Source organism: Sciurus vulgaris (genome assembly GCF_902686455.1).
Source record: "Sciurus vulgaris genome assembly, chromosome: 14".
NCBI lineage: Eukaryota > Metazoa > Chordata > Mammalia > Rodentia > Sciuridae > Sciurus > Sciurus vulgaris.
In genome coordinates, this window is record NC_136475.1 from 44,771,581 (window position 1) to 44,789,168 (window position 17,588).

The window sequence follows — 17,588 nt, forward strand, 5'->3', positions numbered from 1 at the left end:
AGGTTTAAGGATTTTTCTAAAAAAGCAATTCACAATTTAGAAAAACGTCTCTAAACACCCTCAGTAGCTGGCATAAAAGATAACAGAAAAAACTCTTCGACAAACGAGGTTACTTTCACCAAATCTTTTTGAAGCCTCAGCAAATTAATGCAGTGACCTTGAGAGTGTTAAGATTAAAAAACAATCTTTAAAACTCACAAATATGACCCATCCTTTACCCCGCAAAGCACCTCGTACACGTTCATTTAAGGGTAGACTTTTTTGCCCTTTACACTGCGAGTAAAGAACACCAGTTCTGAATAGAAAACATGAATATTTCGTTGAGCACTCCAAAAGAGATGTCTTAAATTGCTAAATTTTCTGAGGTTGCTACATCTCCTTAGGTTCCTTAAATCATAGTAGTTTCAATTGTGTCGCTAACACCAAAACCCAACCAGAACAAACTGCATCCCTCTATAGAAGGACGAACTGAGGACGGTTCTCAAAAGACCCGCCAGTTAACAGGTGGCCGGCCGGCCCGGGAGGGACCTTCCGCGCCCCGCCACCATTGCGGCTTGGGAACTCTGGGCCCACGCGGGCGCCCCCACTCCGCATCGCCTGGCCACCTTGGGTCGCGCGCAGCCGGGTCGCACCCTCGCTCCGCTCCCCTACGCCCAGCCGTCCGGACCGCCAGAGGTGGCGCCGCAACCCGGCAGGCCCGGAGCTTTCTCGCTTCTGGTTTGCACTCAGCGCCGCAGGGCCTCTGCCCAGGCCCGGAGGCCCAGAGAAGGAGCACGTGCCTCTTCTCGAAGCCTCGTGCCCCGGGCGGGAACTCCGGCTCGGCCTGTTGAGCCTAAGCGCTTGTGCCCCGCCTGCCTTTGGACCGAGCTTCTGGACGCCACCCGGCGGGCGGGCCAGTGTTTCGCGTCCGACCTTCCCACCTTCAGCCTCCGACTAAAGTGTGAAGTTCAGGAACCTCCCAGGCCGAATGAGGCCAAATAACCACAGTGACTAAACAGAGGTCCAGGGATTTGGGTACCTTGCTCAGGAGGCCTCATGGTTGTCCGAGCACCGGTGCAAAGCCGGGTCTCCTGGTTTCGTTCCACCTAGAGCAAGAGGGCCGCTGGGCCCCACAGAACACGCCTCAGGGAACGCGGGCGAAGGCAACCCAGCACCTGGGCCTTGAGCTGCGCTGGCAGCTGCGGCGCTGACAGCTGCTGCATGGGCCTGAGCGGCCCCGGGCCAGGACCGGCAGGGACGCTGAGGGGAGCGCCCGCGAGGCCTGCAGCCGGGTGCCCAGGCCCGTGCGGCGCGAGCTGGAAACCTTGCCCCCGCAGCCCGCCCGGCCTCCCCGGCACGTGCGGCTCCAGCACCTGAGGGGCCACCGTACACCCAGCAGGTCCGGCTTGGCCTCTCATTTCACTGTAGGCGGTGCCTAAGGGGGGAGCCTGCGTGGGCACCGCCCGCCCTGCCCGCAGGCCCCCGTGCGGGGGCAGCGCAGCCCGACCAGGTTGGGCTAGGTCGGGACTGCGCCCTCCAGGAAAGATCGGTTGGTTGGAGTGGAGAGGGTGGGTCCGAGCCCCGCTGACCAAATCTCGAGGGAGCACGCAGCCGTGAAGGCTTTTCCATAGCCACGGCTCGCAGCCCTGCGACCTCGCTGGGCACGGGGCTCTGGGAAGGGGTGGTTCACCGAACCCGCCTCACGCGTGTTCTCAGGTCTCACACGCAGTTGAATGGAGGCTGTTGGTCACTTCGCAGGAAACTTTTCGTTGTTTCCTTATTTCCTTCCCGCCCTTAGACAAGTTGAGCAGCTTCTCAGCCTTACACCCAGGAGGTTTCAGGCCAAACAGTCTGGACAGTTCCAGGCTCTGCGTTTCTAGGGGAGCAGCCCCCCACCCACCTCTGTCTTCCCTCAAAGGGAGGGAACTGACCCCCAGCAGCAAGCCGGGAGTCGTCTTTCCCTGCTTAAGTGAAACGCATCCTTTCAGGTTTTGTGTTTGTATGTTTTAAAGAAACTTTACACCACGAACAAAGATAATTTGGCTACCTCTGACGCAGACAGAGGGTTTAGAAGGACATCTTAGCACGTGGTAGGAATGACTAGGATCTCCCAGCTGCAGCGAAGCCACCCGGGACAGCTCAGCAGAAAGGGAGGTTGTATGCTGCCAACATGCAGGACACAGATCGTTTTTTTTTTTTTTTTTTTTTTTTTGGTCGTTTTGTTTTCTTTTCCTTTTTGGCCCAGCTCTGAGAGCATTACAGAGCTATCCTTTCCCGCCTCCCGACCCTCTTCCCCTCCCCCTCTTCTTTTTGGTGCAGGCAATTAGGGTGAAGAAATCAGTGCCAGGCTCCTGCCTCTGAAGAGAAAGGAATTGCTTCGGGAATTGAGTCCTGACACCTGTCTCTGTCCTGGATGGCGAGGGGAGTGCGGGGTCAAAACGCCGGGGGGTGGGGCACGGGAGACACGCCCTAAAAGAACGTTTTGGGGGGCTCTTGTCACGTATTCCCACTCCATTCTTTGGCCTCCAGCTCTACGCAGGTCATTAACACGCGGGTTATTAGCGCAGTTTCCCTCGCTTTTAGCCCTCCGAGACTGGGACCTGAGGGTGGAATCAGAAGAGCAACACTGACAAGCCTTTCATTAATTTGCATTTATTTTGGGGAAATAATGTAGATAAAGAGGAGGGGAACTGCCTTACATTTCAACAAGTAATTTGTGATCTTCACATCGAACAAATCAAATTTACAAATTACTTTCCCACCTACTGGACGAAGCGGCCAAAACCAAAACTGATACACAGGCGCGCGGGCTCTCCACAGATTTCGGAGAATGAAGGTGCACTAAAAACTCACTAGACAAAACAGGGGTGTTTAAAGAGAGAGAAGCCGACAGAGGAATTGGAATTGGGGTGTAGGGCCGGTTTTTTTTTTTTTTTTTCCATACTGCTGTATTTTTACCTTTTTGTTGTTGTTTGTTCTGTTTTTGGTCTCTAAATCTTAACCGTTTGGACCGAGAGAGGGGCTCAGTCCCGTGCTCCCCACCCAGCTTAGCCCCCACCCCTGTATCCTGACTTGGCTATTTCCTCCACACTCCAGATCCTCTGCGCCCAGCTTCCTAGAACCAAGAGGTTCTCTTTAATAAATACACAGAAGAAGATGTGAAGAGGACAGGACAGCCTACCCTTGTAACAACAGAAAAACAAAAAGCTCCATCGTTTAAGGAAGAGGAAGGGGGAGAGAGGGAACATATTTTTTGCTTTTGTTTTATATATATGCATATATATATATGTGCTGTATATATCTTAAAGTTCTGTTTCTTGGGCCCTAAGACAAGATATGCTCAGTTCAAACAACAGCAACTAGAAAGTTTAAGTGGTCCCTGGAACGGACCCGACTATGTACAAAATTTCCGCCAAGGCGGAAGCTTGAACCAGTTCAGCGTAGGGCGGGGGACGCGGCTCTGTGCGCTGAAGGCTGGGGTCGCGCTTCTCCTGTGGGCCTTGCCCAGAGCACCCCGCTGGGGAGGAGGAAACGCTGGGAAACTCTGGCCTACAGGCAGGGAGCAGGATTTAGGGCAGACGAAGCAGGGAAAGTCTGTGCGAGAGAAAACACTTAGTGGTTGTTCAGATTTGGAGTAGTGTATGGGTGCACTCCAATGGGCAGATACACGCCTGTTAGTGACTCCAATGTCCAGAGAGAATAAATAAAAGTGTTGGGTTCAAACAGTGAGAAAGCGAAGAGCCTCCGAAGGCTGAGTGCATAATAGCTGTCCAGAAAGACTGGAAGGGGTGTCTTAGGAGTTTGGTGGGATTGACAGCGAGAGCACCCAGCTATCCCGCATAGATCGTGTGGGCCAAGCCGAAGCACCGGTCCCCCCTTCCAAGGGGTAGGCAGGTTAGCACATCTCTTAAGCAAGTGGCACAGAGATGGGGATGGCAGTGCAGACAGTGGGCATCTTTTGGGGGTATGAAAATTCAGTTTTGGAGAAGCAGAGACAAAGGCGGGCGGTGCAGCAGCAGCAACAGGATGGGGCCAATGAGGGCGCAGGTAGTTGCGTTTCTTCTCCTCTTCTTCTTCCTCCTGGGTTCACAAGACCTGGAATCGCCATGAGGCTTGGTCTTTATAGTCCAGACAGTCGGGCGAATTGAAGTTGAGTTTCCAGGCGGAAGAAGCAGCGGTGGCGCCAGGCTCCTTGTAATCCAAGCAGTCGGCAGAGTTGAAGGCAAGCCCCGAGCCACCATAGCCTTGGTGGTGGTGGTGGTGGTGGTGGTGATGGTGACCTGAGGACTGGCTCAACGGGTGGTGCGCGTGCGGGTGGTGGTGATGGTGGCCGGCCATGGAGGAGGGTGCCATGGGGCTGAGTTGGTGCGGGTGGTGATGCGAGTGCATGGGCGTTAGGTATGAGCTGCAGTCCACGCCGCCAAAATATGAAGAGGAAGGCGTGGGGTAGCCCTGACCATAGCTACCGCCCTGACCATAGGACATGGGATAGGACGCTGCCGCAGTGGCTGCACCTGCGGCTACCGAGCGCTGCATACAAGAGGCGTTGCTTGGCGCAGCCAGCGGTTCGGGTACTGACACAGACGCCGGTGCTGAGCCGGGTGAGATGGAAGCCGGGCTCCAGATGGAGGAGGCAGCAGGCGTACTGAGCGACGACGCGGCTGCCACCGCCGGGTTGCCACCTAGGCCCGCAGCCGCCGCAGCCGCCGGGTTACCCGAGGCGCTGGACGCGGAGCTAGAGGACGAGGCAGAGCTGGACACAGCGGGTGGCGTGAACTGGCCGCTGCTTTCAGAGCCGGAGCTTTCCCGCACCGGAGACGACTTCTTCTTGACTGGGCGGCTCTTGGTTCCGCTCCCACTCTGCTGCTGCTGGCGGCACTTGGCGCGGCGGTTCTTGAACCAGACCTGCAGCGGGCCGGGTGAGGGAGAATGAGTTAGTGGGGCGAGTGTAGCTTACTGCTCCTCCGCCCCTTGGACCCACCACCCCGCCCAGGATCTCCAGTCCCTCTCAGTCCAAACCTCCGCCCCTCCCTTTCTCCGGCCGGGCCAGACACTGCCCCCTCCCCCGTACGTTGGTTTCCAGCTCCTTCACCCTCCCCCATCCTTCTGCGTAAAGCCCCTCCTCAACGCGCTCTGGAGTAGGGGTGTGTACTTTCCCATCTCTGGCGCAACTCAGCCTGAGGGCGGAACGTTTGCGTCCGTCCAGCCAGAAGTTCAGCCATCTCTCAACTGCTGGTGGCTGCTTCCCCAAAGCCCCAAGTACGTTCGGAGGCCGTTTCCTAAGAGCAGAGCTCAGGAAACGGCAGAGAGGTACAGAACAGCGGGGTGAGGAACAGTCATCAACTTTGGGGCCCGAGCAGTTTCACTGAGTCGGCCCCTGGAGGCCCGAACTGGACAGAACAAATGCTTGGGTGGGAGTAGTAGCAAGGCTGGAGGCCGAACCGAATCAGTCAGTACTCAAGTACTAGGGGCTTCTCGGGAAGGAAGCTTGGGTGAGATTTCGTTGGACTTTGTTGGGAACCCAATGGAACGGTGAGTCATAAAGTTCTCACTCCATTTGGAGGGCCCTCAGCACATAGAATTGTATTCCTGGTCCTTAGCTTTCGGGGACATAAGACTAGACAAAGACCCTTGAGAGGAGTTCTGAGTTAGAATCCGAACAATACTGTCGGAACACTTTAATCTCAAACATAGAAATAGCAAAGCCGACGGCTAGGTTTTGCATTTGGAGTCCTCTCCGGGCAGAGAAAGTCTAATTAGACTGACGCCACCAGCGGAGCGTATTCCCAGGCAGAGCACCAGGTTCGGCAAAACTGTACTCATTTCCTCAACCCCTAGGTTGTAATGCAAGGACGGGGGCAGAATTCAGGCCTCCTGTGGAAACTGTCAAGTACTGGGGCAGCCAAGGAAGCAGGAGCAAATGTCGGACTCTCAGGGCACTCCACCAGTTCGGGGAGCCTAACTCTCCTGCAATGCTGAAAACGATTTTTAATACCCAAGGCGCCCCGGTGACCTGGTGAAAAGGGCTGGATCCAGGACTTTAAGTCATTTCCCTTAACTTTGCACCCCTTTTCCTGGCTGGCGCCCAGCACTAGGGGGAGTCCGAGAGAGGGCTGCCCAGTCAGTAAAACCGCCCCCACATCAGGCCACCCTTCCCAGACCTTTCCCAACTGGCACCAGCTACCCTACCCTGACCCAACAGTCCCAGGAGTGCGCACCTGGACTCTGGACTCTGGCAGGTTGATTTTGAGCGCCACCTCTTCGCGCATGAAGATGTCAGGGTAACGAGTCTTGGCGAACAGCGCCTCAAGCACGTCCAGCTGTGAGCGCGTGAAGGTGGTGCGCTCCCGCCGCTGCTTCCGCGGGGTGGCTGCGGGGACATGCGGGGCGCCTCGGGTCAGCGGTGGCGCTAGAGGACTTGGGAATGTCCCCTGGTAGACTCAGAACCCGGCCACGGCAAGAAAAAGCCAAGCTCGGAGCAAAAGAAACTATCCGGGTGGTGGGAGCAAGGGGTAAGCCTAAGAGGCCACAGGTGGGAGAAAGTGCGTGTATTCCACAGGGACACAAGTCTCCAACACACTAGGGCTGCCCACTCCCTGTCTCTTAGAGGTTAAAAAGGAAGAGAAGCCATGCAATCTCCCCCATACCCACACACATCCCACGAGTGGGGGGAAAGGAAGAGGGGGAGGGGCGCAGAAACACGACCTGGAAAACAGTTTTCAAGGGAATAAATGGGGGTAAACGAGTGGGAACTAGAAAAGAAATACTGCGCTCAGGTAAGTCCTCCACTATACCAGTGCAAAAGTTGATGGAGGTCACTGGTTTAGAGCACAGTTTAATTCAGCTAGTCAGCCGCTTTGCATAATGTAAGTTTGGTTCTTTATATCAGGGCTCAGTGTCCACATTACTCATTCAATATTGGGATCAGGGGGCAGAGTCACACACACACACACAAAACAGCCACATATGGAAAAGGAATTACTGGATAAACACACTCTACGCAGGACATGGGATGACAACAGAAGATAGGTTGCCGGTATGGCCAAGCCTGTAAGGTACGTTTTGAAGCTCTGTTCACTTCACCCACCAGCGATTCTGCCCCGTGTGCCTGCAGCAGTCCAGACATGTAATACGGAAACTAGCTAATCTGATTCCTGGGCCTGTTTGGCAATAACGTGGGCTTGAACTCTATGGTTTGAGGCTCCCCAAAATTCATAGGGACTGGGAGCTAGGGCAGAAGGGCCAGTGCTCACCCGGATAGCCCACAGAGGGGTGCAGAAGGTCCATGGCCGGCCCGGCCAGGCCCAGCCCATTCATGCCATATGGGGGTTGTTTGAGGTAAGACATCATGCTAACAGCCGGGTGGAGGCGCCCCGACGGATCCAGGGGGCCTGGGGCCAGGAGCGGTGCAGGGTTCCCACCGCGAAGTCCTTCAAGCTGTTGCGTCTGGGGGCCTGGCCTATGGAGACAGGAGACACGAAAACCGTCATTCGAGCCACTTCGGCTTCCAGGTTTTGTCCAAGGCGAGGAGCCTCGGGATGGGGAAGAGGTACAGGCTACTCAACAGAGCAAGGGCAGTCAATTCGGCTTCAAAAGGCCTCAGCATATCGACCACGGCTTCTTTGAAAAGTAAACTTTTTTTTCTGGATCGTCACTGCCTCTTTTCGGCCTTGGCACGGGCCAAAGACACTCGTAGGGTGTCCTCAGGACTGAAGAGATGTTAAAAACGCAGTCAGGTTGGGGAGGCCAGGGCTGGAACCATGAAGTTTGGAAAATCCCAAGTGCAGGCAAAATTTTGAGTGGGGGTGGGGAACCGGCTCCACATTGCACAAGCAAAAGTTCCCTTGGCGCCCGGACGGCAGACCGCCTAGAGCGTGAGGGGTTGTTTCGTTTTGTTTCAAACGTTTTTGAAAGCGAGACACAAAAGTGGACACTTTTGAGGGCCAGACTGAGTTAATGCGAAAGGCTAACTGCACCTCGGACTCTCCCGATACCTAGCCCACTTGGGAGACATCATTCCTTCAAAAGGTCTCCACTGCTGCGTCCCTGCCCCAGAGCCCGCAATCACCATTTCAGCCGACCTGTCGGTGCCCTGCCAGTGAGCGATAGCTACCCCGGAATTCCACCGCACTTCAACTGCAGTGAACCTGCCCTGACCCAGCAAGTCGGTCAGAAGACAACGAAGGGGCCGCTGTATAAGTGGCAGTTCCAAGACGCCGCCCAAGGTCTGAGTTGCCTCAACCCTCCCCTCTTGGCCTTCGCGGGCCAGGCCTTCTTTCTCCCCAGTCTGGCTGAGCACAACAGAATCCCATCAGAGAACGAAGGGCGACTAGACCAGCGCCTCAAAGGCCCTCGGGGATTCAGGAAGACTAGAAGAGCAGGTCGCCTGCGCGCTCTGCCATTCTACTAACTGAACCCGCGGCCCCAGGACATGGTCGAGAATAGAAAACTAGGCCTCATCGTCAAAGCCCACGCATACTCGAGCTAGAAGGTCGAAGCCTCGCTTCCGCAGCAGCTCGGAATCCGTGGCGCTACTCTCAAGGGTCAGGAAGGGGCGCTGGGGAGTGGGGCTGGGACCTCAGAGGGCCTTTTCACTTTACCCCGCTTCGCGGAATTCTGCAAGGCAGGCCGGGGACCCAGGTTAGAGAATTGAGAAAGAAAGTCTGAGTTAAAGAAGATTCCCATCCAACCCCCGCCTCTGCCCTGCGGGACCCACGACCTGGGTTAGGGGAGGCCAGCTCTCAGAACTAAAAGGGAAACAGCTAGGGCTCTTGGCCCAAAGGAAAATGGGACTCAAGCCTCGGTGATTCTGTTAGGGTACAGCTTGAGTTTTCAAAGACTTTCTCCAAACTTAGCACTTCAGCCCAGTTACTTCGGAGGAGGCGGGGGAGGGGGCGCCGGGCCGCAGCAGCGGTCTGGGGTCCTTCACACGCCAGGAGGGGAGCCAGGCCGCTCCCCCAGCCCCGCCCACCTACCGGGGACCCGGGAAGCCGCGATCGGTCTGAGGAGGGGGTTGCACGAGTAACCAACACGCTCCGGGAGTTCCGGGCGCCTCGCGGTTTTCTCCTTACCTGCCCTCAGCTGTCGGGGCCGCTCACCATCTACCTTGTTCCCTCAGAGACCCGTCGGGCAGCCAACCTGCAAAATAGAGCGGCACAGGAATTACCCCGGCGGCTGATATAGGACCCCTGTTTTTCTTTCTTTCCCAACTTCCTTCCTCCCATCTTTTCCCAGTAGCTTTGTGAGTGTCCCTCTAGGTTTCACTTTATTGCACACTTTGTTTGCAAAGCGCCACACACTCCCAGGACATTGCCTAGTCCCGGACCACGCCGAGGGCCCTCCAAGGGGGAGGGGGATGCGAGGGGCAGAGTTGGGAGGAGGATCCGCTCGCCTTTGCCGCTGCACTCCCGGTGCAACGTGGAGGCGGCGGGGACTGGGGAAGTCCTGCAGAGTCACTTTGCAAACTAAATAAATGAAGCGATTTACCTTGTCGGAGTGGCTTGTCTTGCTCGGTTGTTTAGGTGATTGGAAATGTAGCCTGATGAAGATTGATCACCTTTCTACTGCCCTCCCCGGGTATGTGAACGCGAAGCGAATGCGTAACGGAGCTAGGCCGCCAATCGCGGGCCCAGGGCGGGCTGAGTGACAGGGAGCCGGGCAATGGCTGCGCGAGCCGGGGGTTACCTCCGCGCGCCCCCGCCCTCCCCCGCTTTCTACACCCCGCCCTCACCGCGCGCCCGCCCCGCCCCGGTCGCGCGCTAACTCTGGGGCTCCGCTGGCAAATTCCGCGCAGAGGAAGGCGAGGAGGGCTAACAGAGCGTCGGAGTCCCTGCAGCCGAGGGGCCGCGGATCCTGAAACCTAACTGGGGGCCCCCGCCCTTCTTTCGCCCTCTTGGCGCTCTTGAGGGAGTGGTAGAGAGGCAAGGTGCAGGATAATCGGACCTTCTCTCCAGTGCACCACCGGGCTCCGCGGCCAGAGTGTGGGCGCGAGGATTCCTGGGCGGCGGGCTAGAGGAGCGCGGGTCTCCAGCCCCTCTCGCGGCGCGAAGGGCCCCAGCGTCTCCTTTCTGCACCCCCACCTGCAGACAGACGCCGCGGGCAGCTCGTGCCGGCGCAAGCTACTGTGCAGAGCGCGGGAGCAGTTCCGGCGCGCAGATCCCTCCTCAGCTCCCCAGGACTCCCGCGCTTGGGATAAGCACCCGCAGGGGAGGCGCTGCCACTTACCAGCTCCTCATCATTTCCAGGGGTTCCTGGTCCTTAAAGGTGTTTGCAAGTCTTAAAATCTTCTTTTGAACCGTTGGAACCCCGTTTCCCCTTCCTGTCACACACACACTACTCAATATAAGGCTTTGATAGGAAACTCTTTTTCACACTGCTGGTCCTTCCACGTCTCCACCTACTAGACAGTCTTGTGGGAAATGTGGCCCTAAACCCCTACCCCTCAATTTCTTTTCCACATGTTGCGGAAGAAGCTTCCTTGAGGCGATTTTCCCGGATGGTTCGTACTAACGAAACCAATTTCCTAGTCCACAAACTTGCCGAGCACATCTACCTGTGCGGACTTTTTAAAAAGTGTTTTTGGCCCAACCCTGAACAAGGCAATTCTTTTAAATGGCACCTCCTATTGAATATTAGGCACCACTTCGCTCCCTTTCGAGGAATTCTTACCCCTTCCTCTTAATCTCCCCCCACCCTCATCCCAACAGGCGGAGTGAAAAGTTTGAACAGGAGTAAGTGTGAGGGCGAGTCAAAGAGCCGCCGGGCGCACCGCGGTGGGGAGCGCCCGCGCTGCCCCGGCCTCGGGGTCGGGCACAGAGAGCTGACCGGGCGCGGGGCGAGGAGGAGGAGAAGGAAGGGGGAGCCCGCTGAGTGAAAAGGGGCCGCAGCCGCCGCTCATCAAAGTGCTTCCCCCTCCCCCAAGCGACACTTTCCTTTGGAGTCCGAATAAAATACGGTAACAGAATATGATGGAGGGCACACTGTTTCCTTAACTGCTTCTCAAAGGACCCGGGAGATCTTCTTAGGACCTTTAATAAGGCTTTGGTCGGTTCTTTTGTTGATCTCTCAAAATCAACTCCTTCTAATTGAAGTTGGAGCTGAAAGCGAGCTAATGTTCAAAGAAAGTGGCCGCCAGACCAACGAAATTACATTTTTTTTTTTTTTTTGGACGATGAGGGAACATCTAATCAAAGGGGCACGGAAGGAGGGGTGGGAGTGGGGGAGTAAGAAGGAAAAAAGGAGGTTTTACAAGATCCTTCTCTGGTTCACAAAAGTCAGCGACACTGGCGCTTCTCTCCAGAACAAAGACACCGCGGCCCATTCACAAAAGGGAGAGAAAGAGAAAGCAGAATAAAAGAACGAGAGGAAAGGAAGAAAAAGGGGTGTGTGTTGGGGAAGAGGGCGATGGAGAACCTAGAGAACCTTTAAAGGAAAAGATACAGCACAGAGCACAGCAATGGCCCAGGCGGGGACACACCTTAGGCTTGCGCAGGCCCCCACCAGGAATGGCTTTCAAGGCCGACGGTCAGCTGTCCGCGGCCTGGAGCCACCGAGATCGTTGTGAGGTTTTATAAAAGAAACGAAATATCCTCCCGCCCCTTACTCTAGGGAAAGGCGCGACCTGGGGCGCACTAGTTTGTGGGGAAGAACATGAGGACGTCCTGGGGTGCTCGTCGGTGGCGTCCGCTTGGATAGCCTAGCGCCGCCAGAGTCCCGGCCTGCGCATTCCCACGTTGGCTCTCTGGTGTCGGGGCATGTGCCCTGGCCGGATCCCGAAACCTCTCGCACTCCCGCCTCTTTCCAGTGGTTTCCCGGCAGCGGCAGAACCTGGCCTGGTTCCGGCGTGGCAAGGTGGGGCTGCCGTGAGCATTGGAATGTGCCTGCGCGGTCCCTAAGGCCCGCCGCGCGGGAGTCCGGCGTTCTCGGTTCCAGATGCTGCCACCAGTCTCAGGGAAGTCGGGAGGTATCAAGTAGCAGGGATTTTTTCCCCCTAATGAGAGTATTTATCTAATCCCAAATTGTGGGCGAATTTTCTTAATGCTCAGCCCATAAAACCCCGGGATTAAGAGAAGAGAAAGAGAGAGAGAGGAGAGGGGAGAGGGAGGAGAATAGAGAGGGAAAGGGACTGAGATGAAAGTTTCTTGAACGCAGCGCACAGGATTGAGGCGGCGGTCGCTAGGCAAATGTCCAGGTGGGAAACGCTGGCCCAGAAGCCGCGACCATTCTAGCAAACGACAGCGGCGCGGGGAGGGGAAAGTGGAGGCAGTTCTGGAGGAGGGGAAGCCATCTCAGTTTAAAATCCATGACCCAGGCGGGGGCGAGGGACCTAAGACCCGGATCCAGCATCCAGGTGACTTCGAGGCCAGACCAGACTCCGGAGGACAGTTGGGACAGGGGGAGGAGTTTTAATCCCGAGCCGAGGGTTCCTGGCCAGAGGCGAAAGTTCGGCACTGGCCTGCGGTACCGTGTCCAAGCCAGCCCGCAGCCAAAGCTTCTGCCTCTGCGCAACCCCAGACCCATAGTATTTGATCCCACAGCGCGGGTTTTCGAGTCCCTGGGAGTGCTGGGTTCACGCCTGCCCTTGGGAGCCTACCCCTGGGCACCGCGAAGCGAAGTGGGGACCAGCACCCGGATCGCGGGTCTGACCTCACCAGTCCCCGGGGTCCGCGCTCCATCGCCGCTGAGGGGCGTTCGGGCGCCGCGGAGCAGCCCGAATAGAAACCCCGTGAGCCAGGGGACTGAAGCAGGAGGGGCAAGAAGGGTCGCACAGCTGCCCCCAACCACTCTAGCAAATCTGGGCTAGGGAAGGTTTGTCACTTGGCAGGTCCGGCACGGTTTGGGGGCGGGGAAAAGTCGTCTTTCTGCGAGGCCCCTCAGAGAGGAAGCTTCCTCGAATCCAACGTAAATAGGATGGGTGCCGCGGGCCGCCCAAGCCCCAGGCTGCTTGGGGCGGCCGATTTCCGTCTGCCGGTTCCCGGGGGGTAGAGCGGATTCTGAGTTTTCCCCAGAGAGCAGCTCTCTGTTTTGCTCGAATTAAAGAGGGCAAATATTCGATTTTATTTAGTTCCATTAACTTTTTTATAACTTAAAAAAAATCTTGTCATGAAAGAATTATACTGTGTCAAGTTTTTGTCACCTTGAAAGACCGACAATTAGAAGGCGCGCCATACTTTTCCAAGGAAAGTGTGTGTGTAGAAAGAGAAGAAAATGAAAGGGAGAAAGAAGGAGAGAGACAGAGAGAGATGTCTAGGCTAAAGTGTAATTGTTAGTGTTTTATGTAAGTTTCCGGACTTGTTGAACGAGCTTTCTTTGTTTAGACATCCCACAGAGGAGTGATGGAAACTACCATAGAATAGCCACTTTTTTCTGTGGCGTAGAAATTCTTGTTACAAGTTCTCTCTCATCTCATACGTACAAACCCGCACACATTCCTCCCCCAACCCACCTTTTCCAACAATAACCCTCTTCCTTTCACTTCAGTACCCACAGACTTGCTGGTTATCCGAAGACATAGTTCTCTTTTATACGACTGCAAAACTGTAACAATGCAGAAAATTCATCATAATATTAGCATTTCTTCAGTGGTGTGGAATCACAAATTTCCGGGAATCTTCAACAGAGATGACCCTTTCCTAAAGAGATGATAGTTTACACTCTTTAAGAATATGACTAATTAGTTTTCAATTTGCATTCGTATGTCAGCAGGGCTCCTCTGAGATGGTGTAAACTTATTCAACTCCAAATACAGTGCAGCATCCTGCCCTTCCTTCCAGAGGGCCATATGCCACATGAAAAGTCTTAAACTTCCACTCAAGTTTTCATTGCAAGAAAAACAGCAGCAGCATTTAAGGTAAGAAAGTTTCTGCTTTTATTGAAAATTTATATATGACTCAGTATTGTAATAAATAAACATAACCATTTTCACAAAAAAATGACAGTGCTATGCTAGAGAAGAAAATATTAATTGGGGGATTTACTTGTAGTGGCAAGACAGACTTTTACCAGTACAGAATAAATATTAACAGCATTTTTGACCCAATGTCCAGACCCAATTAAGTATAGAAACCAAGCAAGATGTAATAAATAATTTTCCAGAGAATTAGGTGGTGCTTTCTTAGATGATAAAATTGTCTTTGTAAAACTGCTGTATGTCAATTAGTCCCATTCTCACAGCTCACCTTCAAACCACAGGACTTGTCTCAGGCTCCCTTAAAGGGTCATCCTCTGCGGAAGGCAGAGAACTCTATTACATTTACAATGAAATGCAAAACAACTGCAGAAAATCCCACTGGTAATAGAACAGTTTTATAAGTAGACTGAATAGGATCTAACTATTTAGGTAACAGAGTAAGTGGTACATATGGTAGGATTGGAAAAAATCATTCATGACATTTTTCTTATCCCCCCAAGTTGCCCCCCTCCCACTGTCATTATGCTATTACCACCAACAATAACAATAACAACAACAACATTTCAAATTTTTCCTCCCATCAAGAAATAAGGGAAAACAATGAGGGAAGCATTTTTCTTTTTTGACCTGTTTCTTGAACACCTCCAATACCAAACACTCACAAGGTGTCTGCAAATCTATTTCACATGATTTCAAAAACGTGACTAGCTCACACACACACACACACACACACACACACACACAAATCCTTAAACAGAGCTATTTTGGAGTTCTGTACATTATCTGGAAAGGAGGGAGGAAAATGGGTGGTGGTGGTGGTACAGAAGTATAATCCAGCCAAATAAAACGTTAAAAGTTTTAAATCAAGGAGTTCGACTGTTTCTGGTCTGGGGACTCAGGAGTAAAATGTTGGGAGATTCTAGTCTGACGGCTACTGAAGAACACATTTCTCCTCTTTCTTGGCCATCTTGCCTTTGTTTTGCTCCAGAGTTCGCTCCAAATGCTCGTCTTCTTCTTCGGCCCTGGATGTCAGACAAACAGGAAACAAAATTATTTTTCTTCGTGGAGAGCAGAGCAGCACTCCCCGGTATTTGGATCCCAGCGGGAAGGAAGCTGCCTGGCCCTTCCCTAGGCCTCTGGTTTGAACTTTCCGCAAACTTCTCGGCCCCTGGGCAGGCGGCCGCACCTGGACCCCAACCCCAAGACCCACTCACTGCTTCTCCTGCGCGTCCAGATCCCTGACAAGCGCGTCACGCTTGTTCACCAGGGCCACCAGCTCGTCCAGCAGGAGCTGCTCACGTCGCTTCTGGGCCTCGGTCTTCTGCCAGTCTGTGGGGAACAGGAGGCTAGTTAGCACGGCAAGGCCTCCGCACACCCGGCTCCCTCCCTCCCCTTCCCGCTTTTTTCCATTTTCCTTATACCTCTAAGCAAACTGTGTTAATGGAGCCACTAGCTAGTGTTTTCTATGGAGTCTGGCTGTTGTGGTGAGGGTTCCACCCCTAAAACTGTACTTTCTAAATATTTCCCGCATGTAGAGATGGGCGCGGTAGGTTTGGAACCTGCTAGAGACCAGGTGTGAGCTCGTGGCCAGCGGGAGGAGCGCACCTGTATCCAGGCAAAGTGGGGGAGGGGAGCTGAAGGCCAGAGAGGTTGGCTCAGGGTGGTGGGGGGAGCGGGTAAACGAGGAGGCGGGAAACAGAGATGGGCGATAAAATCATTCTGAAAGGCTAGAGAATCTGCCTGAGAACCTACCCTCCTCCTCCACCCCCACTCTCACCTCAAACAGCCCATTCTTCGCTAATTTCCTCCTCGCTCTATTTTAGCAGTTGGATGTATCTCACACTGGGCGCCATATGCTTCACAATAACTTTAAAAGTAGTGAATCGGCTAATTAGCATTTTTCTTTGAAGTAAAAAATAAATTTGCTCTGCAATATTACACTGCAGCTCTCGATCGCATCACAGCCAGTTTTCTTTTGGAGACGTTTGCTTGGTGGTTTCAAATCAAAGCACTTTTGCAAGGAAAAAATAACATATTTCTTTTTGAAACCTCATGTTAAAGGTTGGAAAATCCGATGGGCAGTGATCTTTCCAAGGGTGGAGACCGTTTTCATGAAGGTTTTAAGTCCCAATAATATATTTCCTAATCTTTGCTAGTCTGATAATTAATTTCCTTAAGATGAGCAGCAGTTTCATTTAATAAAAACAGGACCGAATCGAACATTTAAAACACTTTTGAAACCAAAGCCAACTGCTCTGTGGCCAGACTGTGAGGGCTTGTAACTGTCAATCAATTCCCAGTCTACCCCGCCTCCCTCATTAGGAAGGTAAACAATGAAAAGAAGAAGTAGATGATGAGGCAGATAGCAGAACAAATGAGGACCTAGAGGGAAACAGGACACCAGCTTTAAAAAAAAAAAAAAAAAAAAAATCATGGCCACTGACTTTGCAGCCCCCTCCTCCCCCAACAAATGCACTTTCCAAAAAACAGAGAAGTGCAATCCTTTCGGGTTTCTCTCTTCTCTCTCCATTGCCCTGGGCAATCATGTTAAAACTCACATGGCTGGTGCTTATTCAGATAAACCTAACAATGCACACCGCTGGTTACCATGTGAATCTTCACAAACCACACAAGAATGTGCTGGTTCAAATCCCCCCCGACCCCCTCCAAAGCAAAATTTATTCAAGACAGCAAACTGCTCAGCAGCTTTATGAAAGCAAATGGTGCTAGAGGGAATTCTATCTTGTATTTACAAATTAAAAATTAGATGCATCATCATGCAATAAAGGTTAGAATAGCCACAAAAAGCTAGAATAGTTTATTCAATTTGATCACTATTCCTTTCATTATAAGCTCAAACCATAAAAATATATAGATGAAACATGCCATATATTAATTATCTACATTCGATAAAAACATCACAAAAATAAATACATTCAATGGCTGATCACTATTACACTCCTATTCAAAAAGTGAAATTATTCTATAGCATGGAGAAGAATAAAGAAACCATTATTTTGGAATTGTTTTTTTCTGAGTGAAAGAATTTTAATAAGCAAAACTAAGAGAAGCCATATTTATCACAATTTTACTCTTCACTTAAATGCAACTAAAGACAGAAATGCTGTAAAATTTTCTATCTGGTTCTTGACAATCTTATTCTACACAGCAGGTAAATTAACAGACTATCCAGGCTAGAGAGATCTTTAGATCATTTAGTCTAATTCCAGGTGATTGTAGTTCTAGAAATAGTAATTCAGAAATAACTCTGCTAAATTTATAACACATTTGTTAACTAAATTTTACAATTCTTAAATTTACCTGTGATGAATATTATTTAATTTCTAACCTCAAGAAATCATCCTGATTATAAGTTTAGATTTGATAGTTTGATATCAGCTCTGCAACTGGAAAAAAATATTCTCCAAAATATGCAAAAAATATTGTCAAATTGAAAATTTTAAAAATTTAAGTCAAGAAAAAATAAAATTTAACAGACCATAATTTTAAAAATTAAATTACTCCTCTGAATTTGACCAGACATCTTCACAGCTTTAATAAATAATTTAAAATACTAGTATTTCTTTAACATTTGAAAAATTAAGATTTTAACATATGGATTAAAAAAGAAAACTTTTTAAAAATCCATGAGATATTAAAAAGATCTTTAACTCTTCCAAGCTTGATAATGACATTTCCA

The 17,588-nt window shown here is 52.1% G+C and overlaps 2 protein-coding genes and 1 long non-coding RNA gene across 6 annotated transcripts in view; 1 reads left to right on the forward strand and 2 right to left on the reverse strand.

The window, feature by feature from the left end:
• Window positions 1-4,065: 4,065 nt before the first annotated feature.
• On the reverse strand, window positions 4,066-9,547 carry OTX1 (orthodenticle homeobox 1; the record flags this gene model as incomplete). Its single annotated transcript, XM_079109816.1, has 5 exons — window positions 9,466-9,547; window positions 9,051-9,117; window positions 7,233-7,438; window positions 6,198-6,349; window positions 4,066-4,884 (listed from the first exon to the last, which is right to left on the reverse strand). Exons 3-5 carry the CDS (start codon window positions 7,327-7,329, stop codon window positions 4,066-4,068), a joined length of 1,068 nt encoding a protein of 355 aa, XP_078965942.1. The 5' UTR covers window positions 7,330-7,438; window positions 9,051-9,117; window positions 9,466-9,547.
• A 2,387-nt stretch (window positions 9,548-11,934) lies between these two features.
• Window positions 11,935-14,449, forward strand: LOC306643546. Its single transcript, XR_013758978.1, has 2 exons — window positions 11,935-12,169; window positions 13,684-14,449. It is a non-coding gene; the product is annotated as an uncharacterized lncRNA (long non-coding RNA).
• Window positions 13,843-17,588, reverse strand: part of EHBP1 (EH domain binding protein 1) — a 309,286-nt gene continuing 305,540 nt past the window's right edge. For 2 of the 4 annotated variants that reach the window (XM_079109674.1, XM_079109673.1), the window contains exons 23-24: window positions 15,103-15,217; window positions 13,845-14,910 (exon numbers count right to left, since the gene is read on the reverse strand). In XM_079109674.1, coding sequence (XP_078965800.1) covers window positions 14,820-14,910; window positions 15,103-15,217 — 206 coding nt within the window. In that variant the 3' untranslated portion in view covers window positions 13,845-14,819. Of the gene's footprint in view, window positions 14,911-15,102; window positions 15,218-17,588 lie in introns of all 4 variants that reach the window. The other 2 variants (XM_079109672.1, XM_079109675.1) reach the window with 2 other exon arrangements.